This window comes from Littorina saxatilis, linkage group LG9 (assembly GCF_037325665.1).
Source record: "Littorina saxatilis isolate snail1 linkage group LG9, US_GU_Lsax_2.0, whole genome shotgun sequence".
In the NCBI taxonomy this organism is placed as follows: domain Eukaryota; kingdom Metazoa; phylum Mollusca; class Gastropoda; order Littorinimorpha; family Littorinidae; genus Littorina; species Littorina saxatilis.
This window is the reverse complement of record NC_090253.1, coordinates 53,929,859-53,950,128: the sequence shown is the minus strand read 5'-3', so window position 1 is coordinate 53,950,128 and position 20,270 is coordinate 53,929,859. Positions and strand designations below refer to the sequence as shown.

The following is a 20,270-nucleotide window of genomic DNA, read 5'->3' as shown; positions in this document are numbered from 1 at the left end:
AGCATATCTGTGTACTTGATTTTAGTCTAAAACAGGGAAACTGACAAGAAGTGTTAACAGAATGGAATGATTTGCACGGAACTATACAACCGCGCATTAATCGATCGCCTGCGCAGGTTGACTGTTTGAGTGATTCGGATTCGATCAAACTTTCGCACAAAAACTCCTGTTTTCTTTGAATAACTGAAGAAAGGAGGAATAAAGAGGTTACATGCCGAGTCTCAGTGATTATTAAAAATAATGGTCTCAGTTCGCGGTCATGAAAAAGCTCGCTGAAGCTCGCATTGTTTATGATCCGCCAACTTCGACCATAATTAGTTTTAATATTCACTGAGACTCGGCATGTAACCTATACATATTCATCGAACGCAGAAGAAGAAGAATTAACATATATTGAAAAGAGCAGAGGTCCTAATACTGATCCTTGTGGTACACCGTAATCTACAGCTTGCATGCTCGATGCTCTAGTGTTTGTAAGAACTGTCTGTTGTCTTTTTGTCTAAACAGAGATTGTAAATGTAGGTAAGTGTTTCAGAAATTACGGGGGCTGACAATTTAAGAACCCTACCATCAAGCCCATCGAGCCCCCGGGTGCCTGTTTGCTTGAGGTGTGTAAGTGCGTGAAAAACTTCAGGTACTGTAAGAAGGGAAATTTTTGCTTGACATGAAATTTGTTTTGATTTGTAAAATTCTTCTAAAACTTTCAAATCATTTTATTTGGACTTATCATTTTTAATCACATTTTCAGCTATTTTAGAAAAATGTGTGTTTAAATCATCGGGAGATATGTCCTTGATACAACTCGGATGACTGGCAGCCTTTTTATTTGTAAGTTCATTTATTGCCTTCCATATATTCTTTGAGTTTTGCTTTGAACTTGATGATGCTAGGTCACGAAAATATTTTATCTTTTGTGTTCGTCTAAGTGAATTTACCTTATTTCTCTGTTCTCTGTATTCCTCTTCCTTGCCAACCGACTTTAAAAAATCGCGATGGTCAATGGCATGTTGTAAATCATTATCAAACCATTTAGGTTAAATTACAAGGTGCCTAACTCTCTTTATTCTCCATGGAGCATGTTTATCGTATATGTCATTGAAGGCACTAAGCCAATGTGTTAGGGCTTCGTCCGGATCCGTAAAATTGTAAGTATCAGATAGTGGGGAATTCCACAGTTCATGTTGAAAGGTGTCTTCGTTAAATTGAGAAAAAGAGCGGTATTTTATTGTCTTGTGACCAACTTTAGGAATTTTGACACCCTTTCTTGACCATGTAAAACAGATAGGAAAATGATCGCTGCAACCATTGGCTGGAACACAACATTCGACACTATTATGGTGATCAGTAACATAGATATGATCTATCAGAGTACTGCTGGATGCTGTGACTCTAGTGGGAGTGTTGACTATTCGTTTAAGACTATAGAGGTTAATCATAATCAACCCACTGCTTGTTTTGTTTGAGCAAATCAACATTAAAGTCTCCCAACAGAATTGTTTCCTTTGACTCGAGCAGAACTGCATCTAACATCTGTGTAAAGTTATCTGACCAGTTTGCTCGCTCTGCGGGATTTCTATAACAAAATCCTATGAGGAGTGGAGGTGCTCCTCTCAACTTAACTTCAATCCACACAGATTCCACGAAGTTCTCAAGGTGTATTATTCGTGTATAACTAATTGATTCACTTATGTACAAAAGTATACCAGTTTCTCTACTTTGAGAGAGAGAGAGAGAGAGAGAGAGAGAGAGAGAGAGAGAGAGAGAGAGAGAGAGAGAGAGAGAGAGAGAGAGAGAGAGAGAGAGAGGGAGAGAGAGAGAGAGAGAGAACCACACACAGAGAAAGGAAGAGAGAAAGAGAGAGAGGGGGGGGGGGAGAAGAGAGAGACACAGAGAGAAAGAAAGAGAGGGACAGAAAGAGAGAAAGAGAGAGGGGTGGGGGTGGGGGTGGGGGGGAGAAGAGAGAGACACAGAGAGAAAGGAAGAGAGAGAGGGACAGAGAGATTTTAATTGGCCGATTTGCATAATATCCAATGGTAATTGACATGTTGTGGGTAGCATTTGCACGTGCATACCATCCTTACATTCTAAAGGTTGTTTGCATTTATTGTTAAAATGCTTTGCGTTCATCTTTGTTACAATTGAAACCAAAACAAACCCCACGCTTGTGTAGTCTCAGCTAACTATAATTGTATTCAAGACGAATACTTGCTTTCTCCTATGAACTGGTATCAATGGTTGACTTACACGAATAGGTGCAACATCTGTGTCATGCTCGCTCTTCTTGTCGTGTGTCTGTGCCAGCGTGTGTGTTTACGCAAGCATTTTGTTGAACACAGGTATGCCATGGAGTGTATGTATTCAATCCTGATAAGGCTGCAGGAGAGATACTGACAACAGAATACTGCTGGACGCAACTCGCCGGCGTCTACTCGCTTGATGAGTGGTCGTACGTGTGGTTACAATCTATATATCTGTATATCTATATATCTATCTATATATCTATCAATCTATCTATGTATATGTCTGTCTGCCTATCTATATATCTATCTATCGATATATCTATCTATTTATCTATCTATCTATCTATTTATCTGTCTGTCTGTCCGTCTGTCCGTCTGTGTGTGTGTTTGTCCCTTCGTCCGTCCGTCCATCCGTCTGTTGCTGTTTTCTGTTCTAAACCATAAGTCCATGATGATTCTAATATAATGCGTGTGCAAGATTTGCACATGACCATTTGTTTTATTCGTTCTGCTTACTTTTGATTTTTTCTTTTTTGCTCTTTCTGTCTATTGTGACAAAAATCCAAAAACAAAAACAATTGCGAACGTTTCAAATTGAGAATAAACAAGTCGCGTGAAGCGATATTACTACATTTAGTCAACCCTTCGTACTAACAGAATGAAATTGACTGCACCGCATGTGTACACTACTATAAATATTATACTCCATAGCTGTGTCAGCTTCATACTCCGCGGTCGTGGTGACACGATCACGCTCAGAAAGTGAAAAAGCCAGTTTAGCGGAGTAGCGTATAGCGCTTTAAAGTGCAGCGCGCTTTTCTCTATTCTTTTTAACTTTCTGAGCTTGTTTTTAATCCAAATATAGCATAGCTGTATGTTCTTGGAACTAGAAAGTGATAACAATCGCGAGTAAGATAACATTGTTTTTAAATCGATTTCTAAACTTATGAGAATGTTCATATTTTTAGTTTTCTGAGCTTGTTTTTTTTTTTATTCAAATATAACATATTAATATGGTTTTGGAATCAGGAAGTAATAAAGAAAATGTTTTTCCTTTCTTTTGCCAGCGTGGTTGGGATAATGCACGGACAAGAATTTCCCGTCAAAGATTGCTTTATTGGGAAAGTGTCGAGTGAGTATACCAATTCCTTTATTAAAACAACACACTCCACACACTCATATATGTTTTGTATGACAAGTTGAATATATCCTGTTATGTCACAAGCGTAGCAAACTCTATTATCAGATATCGGGAGATCTTGAACGAATGTTTGAGCAAACATTCACTTGCTCATCTGCGGGTGGCCCATCTCAAACAGATGGAACTGATTAACTTAAATGAAAGACAGCCAACTAACGCTTGCTTCAATCGAACATAACATCCCAGCTGAGCAAGGCATTCAAAGGTGTGTGTATGTACAGAACAGGAACACGAGACTGCATGTGAGAATAACAAGCACAAGATAACAATAAACATGTACTCACCAAAACACGAACAATAAAAACACATTCTAAAATAAAGGTCATATGTGACCCTCCACCACGGAATGAGTCGCATGTCACCTTTGCATGATTTTCATATTTTTACATTTTCCTAAAGAGTTTTTTTATGCTCTATCCAGTAGTGAAAACCGTTTTAGAAAAGAGCGAAAACTTTTCGAGTTATAAGCCTGTGACCAAGGTTACCACACTGTTACCAGACACCCCCCGGACTTATATTAAGCCTGGCGCAGAACCGCGCGAGATGACATGCGACTCATTCCGTGGTGGAGAGTCACATATTTGTGTATGTAAGTTATAGATGACGACACTATAACACCCTTTGAAGAGACTCCAGCGCAGTGCTGCCTTTTTTGTAGGATAAACAAAAGGAAAAGGTATTATACCGTCCTCTGAGGTAACCCTTGTACAATTTCGTATTGCTTTCTTTCGGATAAACAGAAGGATAAGGTATTACACCCTCCTGTGAGGTAACCCTTGTACACTTTCGTTTTGTTTTCTTTCGGATAAACAGAAGGATCAGGTATTACACCCTCCTGTGAGGTAACCCTTCAGGGGCGGACGAGGGGGGGGTGCACAGGGTGCAGGTGCACCCCCCCCCCCCCCTCCAACAAAAAAATAAAAAAAATTGGAAAGCTGATTCTATGACCATTTATAAGTTCAAATGGCACCAGATGGCACCATTTTGCTTCTTTGGGCCAAACATTTTTCCAGGGGGGCATGACCCCGCACCCCCCGTAGCAAATTCGGGCGCGAAGCGCCCATCACATTCACTTTCGATTCAAAGTGCACCCCCCCCCCCCCCTTACAAAGCAACTGATCCGCCCCTGCCCTTGTACACTTTCGTATTGCTTTCTTTCGGATAAAAAGAAGGATCAGGTAGTATACCCTCCTGTGAGGTAACCCTTGTACAATTTCGCATTGCTTTCTTTCGGATAAACAGAAGGATAAGGTAGTATACCCTCCTGTGAGGTAACCCTTGTACAATTTCGTATTGCTTTCTTTCGGATAAACAGAAGGATAAGGTATTACACCCTCCTGTGAGGTAACCCTTGTACACTTTCGTATTGCTTTCTTTCGGATAAACAGAAGGATAAGGTATTACACCCTCCTGTGAGGTAACCCTTGTACACTTTCGTTTTGTTTTCTTTCGGATAAACAGAAGGATCAGGTAGTATACCGTCCTCTGAGGTAACCCTTGTACAATTTCGTATAGCTTTATTTTGGATAAACAGAAGGATCAGGTATTACACCCTCCTGTGAGGTAACCCTTGTACAATTTCGTATTGCTTTCTTTCGGATAAACAGAAGGATCAGGTATTATACCCTCCTGTGAGGTAACCCTTGTACAATTTCGTATTGCTTTCTTTCGGATAAACAGAAGGATCAGGTATTATACCCTCCTGTGAGGTAACCCTTGTACAATTTCGTATTGTTTTCTTTCGGATAAACAGAAGGATCAGGTATTATACCCTCCTGTGAGCTAACCCTTGTACACTTTCGCATTGCTTTCTTTCGGATAAACAGAAGGATAAGGTAGTATACCCTCCTGTGAGGTAACCCTTGTACACTTTCGTATTGCTTTCTTTCGGATAAACAGAAGGATCAGGTATTATACCCTCCTGTGAGGTAACCCTTGTACAATTTCGCATTGCTTTCTTTCGGATAAACAGAAGGATCAGGTATTATACCCTCCTGTGAGGTAACCCTTGTACAATTTCGCATTGCTTTCTTTCGGATAAACAAAAGGAAAAGGTATTATACCGTCCTCTGAGGTAACCCTTGTACACTTTTGTATTGCTTTCTTTCGGATAAACAGAAGGATAAGCTAGTACACCCTCCTGTGAGGTAACCCTTGTACAATTTCGTATTGCTTTCTTTCGGATAAACAGAAGGATCAGGTATTATACCCTCCTGTGAGGTAACCCTTGTACAATTTCGTATTGTTTTCTTTCCATCCAGAGTTGCTGTTTCAGCAAACCTCAAAGACGAAAAAACACGAATCTGTTTGTCAACTACTATTCACATTACCACACCTTTATGTTTCTGTCATTCAGCAACGCTTGGAATCACGACGCTGTCACTCCCGACCATCATGCAGCGTTACCTGGACATCACAGGTGAGGGGATTGGATGTCGCAGCTCGGGCTGCATGCCGACATCGAACATCAGAGAACATATCACCTGGAACCACTGTTTCGTCATCAGCTACGGGACCAGCAACAGCAGTGCAGGTAGTTGTTTTTCAGACATAAAGATGTCTTTATTGTGGCTTTTTTAACCCATATGTGACATCAGTGAATCATACAGACCCTGTTCAAATAAAGGAACATGTTTTTCAAGATGGCGTCGAGAGGCGTGGTCGGTTCAAATAAAATCAAGTATCAAACTTACCTTTAATTCACCGTCCTTTAAAGGTACTGAACTTGTCAAATCCAGGTGCACGGAGCCCCTGGGGTTTTTAGTCATACCTCAGGCAGCTATCCGTTAGAATAACTACCAAGTTTCATTGACTTGCACCCAAAGAGTCAAGAACTGCGTTTTTTTTACGAATTAATTTCGTACTCAGACCCGGCTGGTCTTGGCCTATTTTCGGATCTAAATTTAGATCAGGTAGATCACCACATCATGCACAAAAAGACACGTCACTAGCAAACTATGTCAGACGTCATCATGAGTTTGTGTAAAACAAAATGGAGGCCGGAATCACTCAGTTGAATCGAACTCCGACCAAACACCACGTAATAACTAGGTTAATTTATGCACTCGCGTGAACAAGAAACTGTGGAGCTTCACAGATGTCGTCGTTGGGTAGTTTTGGGTTTGTTTTACTACCATAGGAAGATTTTTGAACTGTAAATGCACTCAGCTGCAACAAAAACGCAAAACGAAGGCTGTGAGCTGCACTGTGCCTTTAAAATCGTCACAGGTGTTTGTTATGACTCAACACCAACCACAGACGCCACGGAATGAAAGGAAACAGTTGTTGTATGTACCACCGCGTCAATTCAAGACATGCAACCAGCACCTGTTCCTACATTGGAGTCCTTTTTGATATGCACTTGGTCCGAAACATGCGTATTGCATCGTTTTCTTAAGCACTGACCATATTTTTTCAATGGGACGAAAGTCTGGTGAGTGAGCTGGCCCCGATAGCATAGAACTTTGGTTGTCTTATCCAGGTGTTTTAGAATACCGACATATGAACTGACGCACTGTCTATTTGTAGTGTCCAATGTTACGCACCACAAATTCAACGAACGAATTCAACACACCTTGTCAAACTGTGTAAGGTTGGTGGAGACACGAGACAGGTACCTCTGTATTAAATGCGTTTACACACCTTGTCAAACTATGTAGGGCTGGCGGAGACGTAAGAAAGGTACCTCTGTATTGAGCGCGTTTACTCACCTTGTCAAATTGTGTAGGGCTGGCGGAGAGGTAAGAAAGGTACCTCTGTATTTAATGCGTTCACACACCTTGTCAAACTTTATCGCATTTTTACTGATAACATGACAAAAGCTGCTGTTGTCATTGGTCAACTAGGAACTGTATATCAATTGACATCGTGCAGGAAGTTCCCAGCGAATTTGATATCGTGCAGGAAGTAGCTTATCAATTTTAATTTTGAAGAATAAAATCTCACCTGAAGGAAACAAATGTCTCCCTTTTTTTAAAATCACAAATTTATAAAAGAAAAGTAATTGAATCAGAAAGATTAAGCTGTGCAATGAATAAAATCAAACTTTTCCCACCCAGCTTTAAAAGCACAGTAAGCCTCCCGTAAACCATCACAGATACGGTCAGGCTTTTGCACACAGTACAAACACCCTTTCATTTAAAACACTCACCGATTGAGAACATCCTAGGTGCCCTCCGTAAAGAGCGAACAATTTTCAAAGAATTTATTTTTGCGTGGTTTATCTTACCCCTGAGCCATCGTGAACCCGTGTGATCCAGTTTCCCTTTTTCACAATGTAGTCGTCAGTTAGTCATTTGAATGCGACTCGATGTGAGCTTATTTACAATAGCACGTTTTTATGCACGAAACAAACGGCTGTGGTTCACAAGAACTCTAGCGATGGCTTTTGACTGTTGAGAGGAACGGCGATATGCATAAACCGTCGTCTGCTACGACCCTTGCGTGACCCTGCTTCCGGGCTTTTCTTTTTTCAAGCTTTCACAACTTCAAATTGTACTGATCTTGTCTTGATGAAAAAAGAATTATTTTATGATTAAAGAATGTTTGTGTAACAAGCTGTCAATTTATTATTTAGATTTTAAAAGTTAGGTCTAGCGCAAAAACGCACCACGGTCCAAAAACATTTTGATAATCATCGATTCACGGCTATCGCCAGTTTACATCGATAGAATGAGACCCGAAGGGAAGTAACTCATGTTTGACCTGAGTTCAGGATGGGTCCAAAAAGTGTTCGAGACAATCTGCAAAATTAATTCTTCAAAAATTGCTCGCTCTTTACGTAGGGCACCTAGGATGTTCCCGTTTGGTGAGCGTTCAAATGGAAGGGTGTTTGTACTGTGTGTAAAAGCCTGACAGTATCTGTAATGGTTTACGGGAGGCTTACTGTCCGGGCGTGATTTCCGGTATTGAATATTCATAACAGCCGTCCAGCACCAAAACGAGGCGCCATTGTTGTAGAGGACCAAGTCCACGAAAATAAATTCTTTGAAAATTTCTCACGCTCGACAGAAAGCAGCCAGGATGTTCCCGTTCGGTGAGCGTTCAAATGGAAGTATGCTTGTACTGTATGTAGACGCTCGGGGAGCTCTGTGATGGTTTACGGGAGGCTTACTGTGCCTTTAACAGATAAGTAGTAGAAAAGAATGTTACAATCTTACCGACTGAGGTAGTTGGAACAGCCATAAACAAAGCTGACCTTGAAAGTACCAGTACAGTCAAACACGCTTAAGCCGAACTCGCCCGGGGAATGAAACATCGTTTCGCTTATCCGAGTTTGTGCATATCCGAGTTCGGATAAGCCAAACCTTTCCCGAGAAATTACCCTGCAGTTCGGCTTAAGCGAGTTTTTTTCAGGATAAGTTGTAAAATCACTTGGAATGTTTCTCTCTCTCTCTCTGTCTCTCTCTGTGCGTGGTGTGTGTGTGCGCGCGCGCGCGCGCGTGTGTGTGTGTGTGTGTGTGTGTGTGTGTGTGTGTGTGTGTGTGTGTTTAAATGAATAAGATCAAAACAGTGACAAGCTACAAGTGCTTTCTTCAGTGGAGCTTTATCAATACCTCAAAGCCAACTGTAAAAATAAATGGTAAAAACAAGGACACATCTCAGAAACAAAACCAAAGATTCCACAAGCAACTACGCTTTTGTTAAAACAAATTCCAAGTAATGTTTAATGAAACCCTCTCCATTAAAGAAAGAAAAGAAAAAAATAGACAAATTGTCTCTGTGGTCATAAATCAAGATCAAATCTACGTAAACATAGATTGTAGGCAAATGTTTTGTTTCGCTGCATGTTTATTGTAGTTTGATCTTCACCACTCGCTCAAAATGAGCACATACATTCCTCAGGTAGATTTGCTCTTCACAAAGATCTCTTTCTTAGATTGGAAAAAAAGGTTTGTACTGCAACAATTGTTTGGAACATGCTGGCAGCCGCAAGTATTTCAACGTCGCATCACGTGACACGTGTATTTCTTTGTCAATGTGGCACATGTCATCAGTTTCCCCGCATACTCAAAAACAGGTGACGTGTTCGTTTCCGTAGGATAATTATAGCCGTGACGAAATATGTTTATCTTCTTGACGTGTTTTTCAAGGAAAAGCGAACAGAAATGTCTCTCCGACAGTGTTTAGAGTTTGGCTTATCTGTCAAAATCACGTTTGAGATGTCCGTGTTACTTTGAATTAGCTATTTTTTGACAGAGTTTGGCTTATCCGAATTAGAAATAGTCTTACAAAGAGGGGGGTCTGGCAGGGAATTGGTTTTGGTTTCAGATATCAGAGTTTTTTGCTTAAGCGTGTTTCGTTTAGGCGAGTGCGGCTGTAGTGGCAGTACTTAGAAAACTGTGAGATCTCTTGCAGTGTTTCAGCGCACATCACTCACAAAAAGACAGGAAATGAGCAGCCGATTTAAACAGTTCGCACCTGCATGAACCATTGTCCACCTTTCTTAGTCGTAGCCATACAACATCAAACGAACAACTTTCAGCATCTTTCACACTGTCACAGCGCCGTCGGAGGACGCCATTTTGGAGGAGGCGTCGTAAGCGAGACTGAGCTTCGACAACATTATTATGCAGTCCGCCGATACCGACAAATACCTGGAAGCTTTCTTGGGCACAGAAAATGAGCCAGAGGACTTCGCTGATACTGCCTGGTGCACTTCAGTTCCTGCCATCGTTCAGAATTGCCAAATCGAACAGTCAAAAAGAGTACGACTGAGGAAGTAACTGGGACATTCTTCGCTGTTCCTTCCAACTGGCAATTCCACTGAACTTGTTAGCCTTTGTTGGTGATCTGTTTCGACCGTATATTTTTTTTCTTTTTTCATTATAAATGCCTTATTTTGTCTGAGAAAAATAACCAGTTACTGAAAAATAAAAGTAAGAGCAGCAAAGTTACGAAAGCAGAAAAAGACAACCCAACATTTCCAACATTAAATACAAGGCAGTAGCCTCCCTTGCGTTTGTCTGACTTCTTAGGTAGGTTTCAGATTCCTACTGTTCTGAAATCGAATGCGATAAAATTGTTATCGTTAGATTTGACTGTGATATCAACATTTATCAGTCTGAATGTCTCGAAAGGCTGAATCATATCAGATCTCGGCTTACGTACGCCTCGATCTGATATGATTTCAGCTTTCTCGACATTCAGACTGATAAATGTTGATATCACAGTCAAATCTAACGATAACTAAAAATATAGGGTTTGTGGAGAGGTAAGAAAGGTACCTCTGTATTTAAAGTGTTTACTCACCTTGTCAAACTGTGTAGGGCTGGCGGAGACGTAATAATGGTACCTCTGTATTTAAAGTGTTTACACACCTTGTCAAACTATGTAGAGCTGGCGAAGACGTAAGAAAGGTACCTCTGTATTTAAAGTGTTTACACACCTTGTCAAACTATGCAGGGCTGGCGGAGACGTATAAGAAAGGTACCTCTGTATTTAAAGTGTTTACTCACCTTGTCAAACTGTGTAGGGCTGGCGGAGACGTAAGAAATATGTGTATTAAGTGCATTAACACGCCTTGTCAAACTGTGCAGAGCTGGGTGTGGGGATGCTGGGGGGTGCCAGACAGGTAGATGTGTACCTGGACGGACGTCTGTCACGGTGCCGTGAACAAGTTCCACCTGACTCGTACCGCCCCAATGACGCTGACCAGACCTGCTTCGTCGCCCTTGGTGATGGGGCCAACTGTCAGGTTTGTCAGTTTGAATAGTGGGTTGTTGCATTATGTGGTCACTTCAAGTGCATGCAACACACAAAACAAAGCGTATATTTAGCTATCAGTGCTCTGGCAATACTGAAACCAGAAATGACAGTGATAATGGACCGGCACGGTTGGCCTAGTGGTAAGGCGTCCGCCCCGTGATCGGGAGGTCGTGGGTTCGAACCCCGGCCGGGTCATACCTAAGACTTTAAAATTGGCAATCTAGTGGCTGCTCCGCCTGGCGTCTGGCATTATGGGGTTAGTGCTAGGACTGGTTGGTCCGGTGTCAGAATAATGTGACTGGGTGAGACATGAAGCCTGTGCTGCGACTTCTGTCTTGTGTGTGGCGCACGTTATATGTCAAAGCAGCACCGCCCTGATATGGCCCTTCGTGGTCGGCTGGGCGTTAAGCAAACAAACAAACAAACAAAAAAGTGATAATGGCTAACAACAGAGTTAGTTATTAACATCTTATAAGAATCATGCGTGTGTGTGAGCAGATGCGGATACTACGGTCCCGAATAATACGTGTGTGTGTGTGTGTGTGTGTGTGTGTGTGTGTATGTGTGTGTGTGTGTGTGTGTGTGTGTGGAGGGTGGTGTATGTGTGTGTGTGTGTGTGTGTGTGTGTGTGTGTGTATGTATGTATGTATGTGTGTGTGTGTGTGTGTGTGTGTGTGAGTATGCGTGCGTGTGTGTATGTGTGTGTGTGTGCGTGTGCCAGTGTGTGTGTATGTCTGTGTGTATGAGTGTACGTGCGTGCGTGCGTGTGCATGAGGCCTCAACATTCACAGATTAAAAACACCAGGTTAGATATAGAGAGATGATTTACTAGCTCAATGAGATATTCACATTGTTAGGCTTAACAATTCACAAAAAAAGAAAACCAGCTTATAAATACACGCTGTTGATGTCTGTTTCAGAGAGAGAGAAAAAAAGAACAGGTTTGAGAGATACTTTACATGCACGGTTACATTTTCGAAAATACCACACCTCACAAATAAAACAATAACATAATTCACAGAGAAATAAACACCATGTTTGAGAGTCACGCTGTTGGTGCTTGTTTCAGGTTGGGGATGCCAGCGCACCGGTGTTCTGCATGACTGACACCGATGAAACAGTCCTGGTGGCTTTCACCACCCCCAACCAGAACTGCGATGAAACGAAGAACACGTTCAAAGCTGACCTTGTGTAGAGGACTGGAGAACGAACGTATTGATACTGCAACGAAGTACTGCCGTTTACAGATTATGTTTAAATGTTAACTTTTGTTTTTTGGACGTAAAAACATGTAATTGTAGGTTGGTTTTTTTGAGTCACTTGAGAAAAAGTGACTCTATGTAATCGGTCAGTGTTAGTCTGTCCGGCCGTCCGGCCGGCCGGCCGTCCGTAGACACCACCTTAACGTTAGACTTTTCTCGGAAACTATCCAAGCGATCGGGCTCATATTTTGTTTAGTCGTGACCTCCAATGACCTCTACACTTTAACGATGGTTTCGTTGACCTTTGACCTTTTTCAAGGTCACAGGTCAGCGTCAAAGGAAAAATTAGACATTTTATATCTTTGACAAAGTTCATCGGATGTGATTGAAACTTTGTAGGATTATTCTTTACATCAAAGTATTTACATCTGTAGCCTTTTACGAACGTTATCAGAAAAACAAGGGAGATAACTAGCCTTTTCTGTTCGGCAACACACAACTTAACGTTGGGCTTTTCTCGGAAACTATAAAAGTGACCGGGCTCAAATTTTATGTGAACGTGACTCATTGTGTTGTGAATAGCAATTTCTTCCTGTCCATCTGATGCCTCATATAATATTCAGAACTGCGAAAGTGACTCGATCGAGCGTTTGCTCTTCTTGTTTTTCTTAACAATTATTTAACAATATAGCCAGTGACATCCGTTAGTTGAGAGTTTTTTTACCTAAGTTAGAAACCTCGTGTTCGCTTGAAAAAAAAGTCATTACAAGTATTCTTGGAATTTGTTATTAAAATTCGCCTTTAGCATGTGTTTGTGTGTGTGTGTGTGTTTGTGTGTGTGTGCATGTGTGTGTGTGTGTGTTTTGTGCGTACGTGCGTGTGTCCCGCAAGCGACAGATTCCAAATTGTGGAAAACGGCAATAATCCGACCAGCATTTTTGCAAAGGACATTGTTGCACCAGTATGTTGGCTAGAAGAAGCGCTTTTGCATGCTGACCATGTACCTAGTGAGCAGGTTCGGCCCATTTTCAGTGTCATTTGCTTTACTTTCTTTTCTTCTGTTTTTTTAAAAAAACTTTTCAATACTTGTTGATTGTTTTTGTTTGTTTGTTTGTTTTTTTGTTATTATGTTTCCTTCTTTCTTCATTAAATCTTCTGCTCGACTGGCAGCAACCGGAAAACAAAGAAATAAACAAACAAACACACAAAGAGAAAAAGAAAGAAAAAACAAGTCGCGTGAGGCGAAATTACTACATTTAGTCAAGCTGTGGAACTCACAGAATGAAACTGAACGCACTGCATTTTATCACAATGACCGTAGTCCGACGCTTGTGCACAACGGGGTACAACTGACGAGCCTGTTCAGCGCGGTAGTGGTTTCGCTGTGCTGCATAGCACGCTTTTCTGTACCTCTCTTTGTTTTAACTTTCTGATCGTGTTTTTAATCCAAACATATCATATCTATATGTTTTTGGAATCAGGAACCGACAAGGAATAAGATGACATTGTTTTTAAATCGATTTCGGAAATTTACTTTTGATCATAATTTGTATATTTTTAATTTTCAGAGCTTGTTTTTAATCCAAATATAACATATTTATATGTTTTTGGAATCAGGAAATGATGTAGAATAAGATGAACGTAAATTTGGATCGTTTTATATAAAAAAAATTATTACAATTCTCAGATTTTTTATGACCAAAGTCATTTATTAATTTTAAAGCCACCAAGCTGAAATGCAATACCGAAGTCCGGCCTTCGTCGAAGATTGCTTTACAAAAACTTCAATCAATTTGATTGAAAAATGAGGGTGTGACAGTGCCGCCTCAACTTTTACAAAAAGCCGGATATGACGTCATCAAAAGTATTTATCGAAAAAAAGAAAAAAATGTCCGGGGATATCATTCACAGGAACTCTCATGTCCAATTTCATAAAGATCGGTCCAGTAGTTTGGTCTGAATCGCTCTACACACACACACGCACAGACACACACAGACACACACACATACACCACGACCCTCATCTCGATTCCCCCTCTATGTTAAAACATTTAGTCAAAACTTGACTAAATGTAAAAACAAACAAGCTAATGTTTTAAGTCAAAAGAGATAATTTGGTCACCTAAGAGCTCAACATTTCTTTTCATGTTCACCCATTTTTCTTTGTAATTCAGGATAAGACATACATTTTAGTTTCCCATACACATGAAATCTAACACTATTTTTGTTTGTTTTCCTTTTGCAGGCTGCCAAACCATTCCGTTTTCAGTGTGAAAAGTACTGATATTACTTTTAATAGTTAGAACAGAAGAAAAAAAAAGATATTTACCAAGAGACGGAAAGATGAAGAGAGAGAGAGAGGGGCGGGTGGGGGGGATTGCAGCTATAACATAATTATGTGCACAGCAATTGGAGACTCGCGTTAAAATTGTAAGTGTATGTATGCGCGTGTGTGTTTGAGTGTGTTTATGTGTGTGTGTGTGTGTGTGTGTGTCTGTGTGTGTGTGTATTTATGTTTGTGTATGTGTGTGTATTTATTTGTGTGTGTGTGTGTGTGTGTGTGTGAGTGTGTGTGCGTGAGTGGTCAGGGCGTGTGTCCGCGTGTAAGTATGCGTTTCTGTAAGTAAACGTGAATGTTTGTGAGAATGTGTTTGTGTACAACAAATTCTGTGGTAACATACATACAATCACAATCACACACACACACACACACACACACACACACACACACACACACACACACACACACACACACACACACACATTTTTGATTTTTGCGGCAATAATGTCTGTGCGTTTTGTAATCTCTGTACATTAGTGTTGCTGTTGGTACACAACAAACAGTCATACAAACTTTTAACTCAAAAGCAAGGAGTTTTTGTTTTGTTTTTTGTTCAATACTAAACTAAATAAAGCAGAGGGGATAACATGGGCGACAAAAGAACGGGTGTTGAATATAACGACACATTCAAATGAGACGAGGGTAATGATGACAAATCACAATTTCATGTCTGTATATTAGGCCTATATCATATGCATGTGTGTGTGTGTGTGTGTGTGTGTGTGTGTGTGTGTGTGTGTGTGTGTGTGTGTGTGTGTGTGTGTGTGTGTGTGTGTGTGTGTGTGTGTGTGTGTGTGTGTGTGTGTGTGTGTGCAGGTGTGTGTGTGTGCGTGCGTGCGTGCGTGCGTGCGTGTGTGTGTGTGTATGTGTGTGTGAGTGTGTATGTGTGTGTGTGTGTCTGTATGTGTGTGTGTGTGTGTGTGTGCAGGTGTGTGGGTGTGTGCGTCTCTATATGTGTGTGTATGTGTGCATGTGAGTGTGTGTGTGAGTTATAAAGTTAAGACTTTTTCTTGTTGTGGGTCAAATCGCAAAACTATTGCATTCTATAGATGCTGAAGGGTATGTTCAAGTGCTACAGAAACACTAAAGATGAAAAGTGAAGCGACCTTTTTATTTCAACGGATATCCATTAAACATGTCTATAGTGACTCTCAGTACAGCTCAGTTGCCCTTGGAGGTTCATCTTGAAGAAACAAACTTGTTTTGGTCATTCATGTTTGTCACTTGCTAATCAAGTCATAGATGTGACTAGGCTATATGGTAAAAAAGTAATGGAATGACGTGGCAGATGGTTGGATCAGCATTTTTAATGCAGACATACAGCGGTTTGTCTGTGTTGCTGCTGCTAATGTCAGCAAAAACAACGGTGTCGTTATTCGGCAGGTTTCTTAGCATAGATCTTTTCAAGCCTGAAACATGCTAAACTAGTGACATCACAAGGAGGTAACTCACTAAGTATGTTAGGAGGCTCAACTTGCACACACAAGCCCACCTGGAGGTTGTGGAAGGAGTTACCAAAGTCAACAAGTATCGATATGGAGTTCCGTGTGACGTCATCAACTCCTTCTGTCTGACTACTTAAAATTCAAGTTATTTTAGCAGTACAATTAATTTGACAGATATTTTTAATTAATGAAATGTCAGAGTGATTATGGTTGCTTAACCTTTTAGAACTAGTAAGGTATAGCTGTGAGTTAGGCTTACAAAATAACACACACATACACACACACACACACACACTCACACTCACACTCACACACACACACACAGACACACACACACACACACACACACTTTACTCACTTTATAGTCCAGGCATATTAGAGAACAACGTTGAAGTGACAATGACTAGGTTTAAAATGTCCCTTATCAGAAAGTTCAACCTCATTCGTTTGATGTTTATTAAGCACATTTTCATATAAAGTTGGCGCTTCATACGGAAAAATGGCTTTGAAATTGACCCAAATCCTTCTTTGGGCTCTGTAAATGTCGTTTGGGGGTATGGTTGTAAAATGGTATCTACTGGTCACCCCAATGTATAAACTGAAAACTATTTCTGCACCAGAACACGCAGAAAGGATTGTATCTGCCTGATGTCTGATGCTTTTCAAAATCCCCAACCACTAACACCTTCAAAACGGACTTTAACTGACACTGTTGTTTTTCCCTATATAATCCTTACTATTTTTCCGAGACGTCGTCGTGTTGTGTATTTAGCTTGCCACAACCTCATACATGGTCCTAAAAGTTAAAGTTGAAGAAAATACTAAAGATAAATGAAAAAGCTGACGCAGTGTCATTCGCACCGTGAATCCCCCCATGGGAACATACTAAAGTCTGGTTCCAAATAGGCTCAATTTCCTTCTATTTCTTTGTATTTCTGCCTCGTAGGGGTAGGGGTGTTCAAACCAAAGGCACCTTTAAACCAAAATTCAAATCACACATCTTACAATACTAAGACACTCAGCAGTAAAAGGGTGTCTGCTGGTAAAAAATTCCAAACAATCCTAAAAGTACTTCACTACTAAAAGTGCTTTTAAAAAGAGCCGTTATTTTTCCCTCTATATTCAGTATTGTGTTTTCTGCGAACATGTAGTCTATTTAGATGGTTGTCGTGTGCACTTGAGTTGCTAAAGCGTTTTCAGTTGGGCATATGTCGAAAAGCAAAGAATTAGCCCTTTGAAAACCATCAGAACTGTCACACAAAAATAACATTTACCTATCTCACCAACTGACCAAACATAGGGCTTTTCCTTATGTATTATGTATTGTCGTGTTTTTTGTAGCATACTTGTGAAAACAGCCACCACTGTTGTAAATGATACTTTAAAGAGCATTATTTCATTTTTACAGTTGAAGGACAACCTGGACTGCCGTATATTACAGCTGTTTTACAATCAGCCAAAATTTTCTTAACAAACGTATGTTAAGAACAACTCCCATAGTGAAATTGAAGGAAAACAAATTGAAAATCCCCCTGCCATAGAGGAGCTAAAGAATCAACAATAAACGACTGCATGGATAGCTTGATGCACGAATGCATTGCGGACATGTTTGTCTCCAACCAAGAGAAAGTTCCAAAAAATCCCTTTTGTGCTTCTTATTATACAGTGACGTCAAAGACAGCCTTTTCTGCTGTTCATACATTCAGGGGTTATGGTTACACTAAACGACGTAGTTGTAGCCATACTGCCATCCAGATTTATTTTTTCCTTGCGAGCAGTCACAGGGTGTTTGTGCTGTCTGCCAACCGTTAGATGACCCCGCCCAAGTCTGTTAAGGGACCGTTTGACCGTTATAGAACGCGTCTTTTTGATTTTTTGGCACAGTTGGAAACGGTTGATTTTTATCCCTACCATTGTTTCCAAACATTATATAGGAATGTTTTGTGAACAACGGATAATAGCCGCTACTCGCATGTGTAGCAAAAGTGAGCGTACATACTCACCCTGGTCGTCCAGCCGTTGTCCGTTGCCCGTCTTTATCTGTCTGTACTGAACATTACCTTTGGATATTTCTCCAACGCTATGAAGTGAAGAAACACCAAATGTTGCAAAATGTTGTATGACCCCAAGAGCTCAAAAAAGATACTTGAGAACCTTGACCTTACCTTAAGGTCAAGGTCACAGGGAGAATGAATGTGGTCTAAAAACTGCAAAATTTCACATTGTGCCAGTTTTCTGGAAAACAAATTAAAAACAGCGGGCTTAGTTTTGTATCGTATACAAGAAAAAGAAAGCCTTATCTTCTGATACCATTTTGGTTGACCTCGCTTCAATGTCAAGGTCAGAGGAGCCCTTCAAAGTTGAATTGTAGACATATTTTGATGTGAGCTTGCCCCTTTAACTTTACTATGGACGATATCTCTTACAAACTTAAACACTGAGTGGGCCTTTGTTAGAATTTCATAGTGATCCACATCTGGCCACATGTCGTCAGTGTCAAGGTCACATTGACCCCTATCAAAAATGTGACCAAGACGGGTAAAGAAATCACTATTTAAAAGTGACCATGTGTCTTGATAAAAAGTGTTAAAAAGCACCATTATCCTTTGTATAATTATGTTGAATTACTGGTCTTATGTTCAGTGACCTTGGCCCTTGACTTTGGGTCAAGGTCATATGTATTTTCGTAAGAGAAATGTGTAAAACAATTTGTATCGAATGATGCTATTGACAGTTTCAATTGTTTGACCTTGAATTTCGAGGTCACATAAAGGTGAAAGTCATGTAAAGGATACAGTTAGCATGTTTCAATGTATATTTTATGAACCAGCTGTAAGACAAGTCCTACGGGCCTAACGCTTTCTTGCATTGAAATGCCTTTTCTCTTTTGCCTTCTTCTACGGTACCCCTTGGTTATAGAGGATCCAGCTCTGTATACTTGGTTTTACTAAGTGCCTGTCTATAACAGCGAAGGGTGAATGTCGTAAACCAACTCACTGCGCACAACTTGCTTCAAGGTCAAGGTCACAGGGGACATAAAATAATGTTGTTCAAAAACAGTAAGTTTTCACATTTTCACAATTTTCTCCCACGTTATTGAGAATGACGACCTTAGCTACAAGTGTTATTTAGGTCAAAGCAAGCCCTATCTATTGATACCAGTTTGGTTGACCTTGCTTCAAGGTCAAGGTCACAGGGGACCTTCAAAGTTGGATTGTATACATGTTTTGAAGTGACCTTGACCCTGAACTATGAAAAAAATCTTTCAAACTTCATAATTGTGTGGGGCACATGTTATATACTGATATTGAGCCACATTTAGTCACATATCATCAAGGTCACTTTGCCCCTTATGAAATGTGACTGAAACGGGCAATTGAATCACTAAAAGTGACAATGTCTCTTTGTAGAAAGTGCCAATAAGTATGTTTATGCTTCCTATGTCTTGAATTGATAGCCTTGTGATGTGTGACCTTTGATGATCTTGACCTTGGCCAAAGGTCATGTGTAATTTGGTAGGAAAAATCTGTAAACCAGTTCTAATAGTGTACAATGTCCTTGCCAGCTTCAGTTGTTAGACCTTCACCTTCAAGGTCACCTGAAGGTCAAGGTCACTTTAAGACAAAGGTCAAGCATGAGAGTCGCATGGGCTTTGCTTTGTTAAGATTTTTTACATGGATTTCTTTACCCGGCTTGGTCACATTTTTCATAGGGGTCAATGTGACCTTGACCCTAACGATATGTGACCAGATGTGGCTCACTATGAAATTCTAACAAACGCCCCACTCAGTGTTTAAGTTTGTAAGAGATATCGTCCATAGTAAAGTTAAAGGGGCAAGCTCACATCAAAATATGTCTACAATTCAACTTTGAAGGGCTCCTCTGACCTTGACATTGAAGCGAGGTCAACCAAAATGGTATCAGAAGATAAGGCTTTCTTTTTCTTGTATACGATACAAAACTAAGCCCGCTGTTTTTAATTTGTTTTCCAGAAAACTGGCACAATGTGAAATTTTGCAGTTTTTAGACCACATTCATTCTCCCTGTGACCTTGACCTTAAGGTAAGGTCAAGGTTCTCAAGTATCTTTTTTGAGCTCTTGGGGTCATACAACATTTTGCAACATTTGGTGTTT

General features: G+C 40.5%; 1 protein-coding gene across 2 annotated transcripts in view; it reads left to right on the top strand.

Annotated features, from left to right (window-relative positions):
• The window catches only part of LOC138976458 (uncharacterized), a 39,033-nt gene extending 25,879 nt beyond the window's left edge, over nt 1–13,154 (top strand). For both annotated transcript variants that reach the window (XM_070349308.1, XM_070349309.1), the window contains 5 exons: nt 2,337–2,446; nt 3,308–3,372; nt 5,798–5,974; nt 10,980–11,137; nt 12,218–13,154. In XM_070349308.1, coding sequence (XP_070205409.1) covers nt 2,337–2,446; nt 3,308–3,372; nt 5,798–5,974; nt 10,980–11,137; nt 12,218–12,343 — 636 coding nt within the window. In that variant the 3' untranslated portion in view covers nt 12,344–13,154. The remainder of the gene's footprint in view (nt 1–2,336; nt 2,447–3,307; nt 3,373–5,797; nt 5,975–10,979; nt 11,138–12,217) is intronic.
• Nucleotides 13,155–20,270: the final 7,116 nt, after the last annotated feature.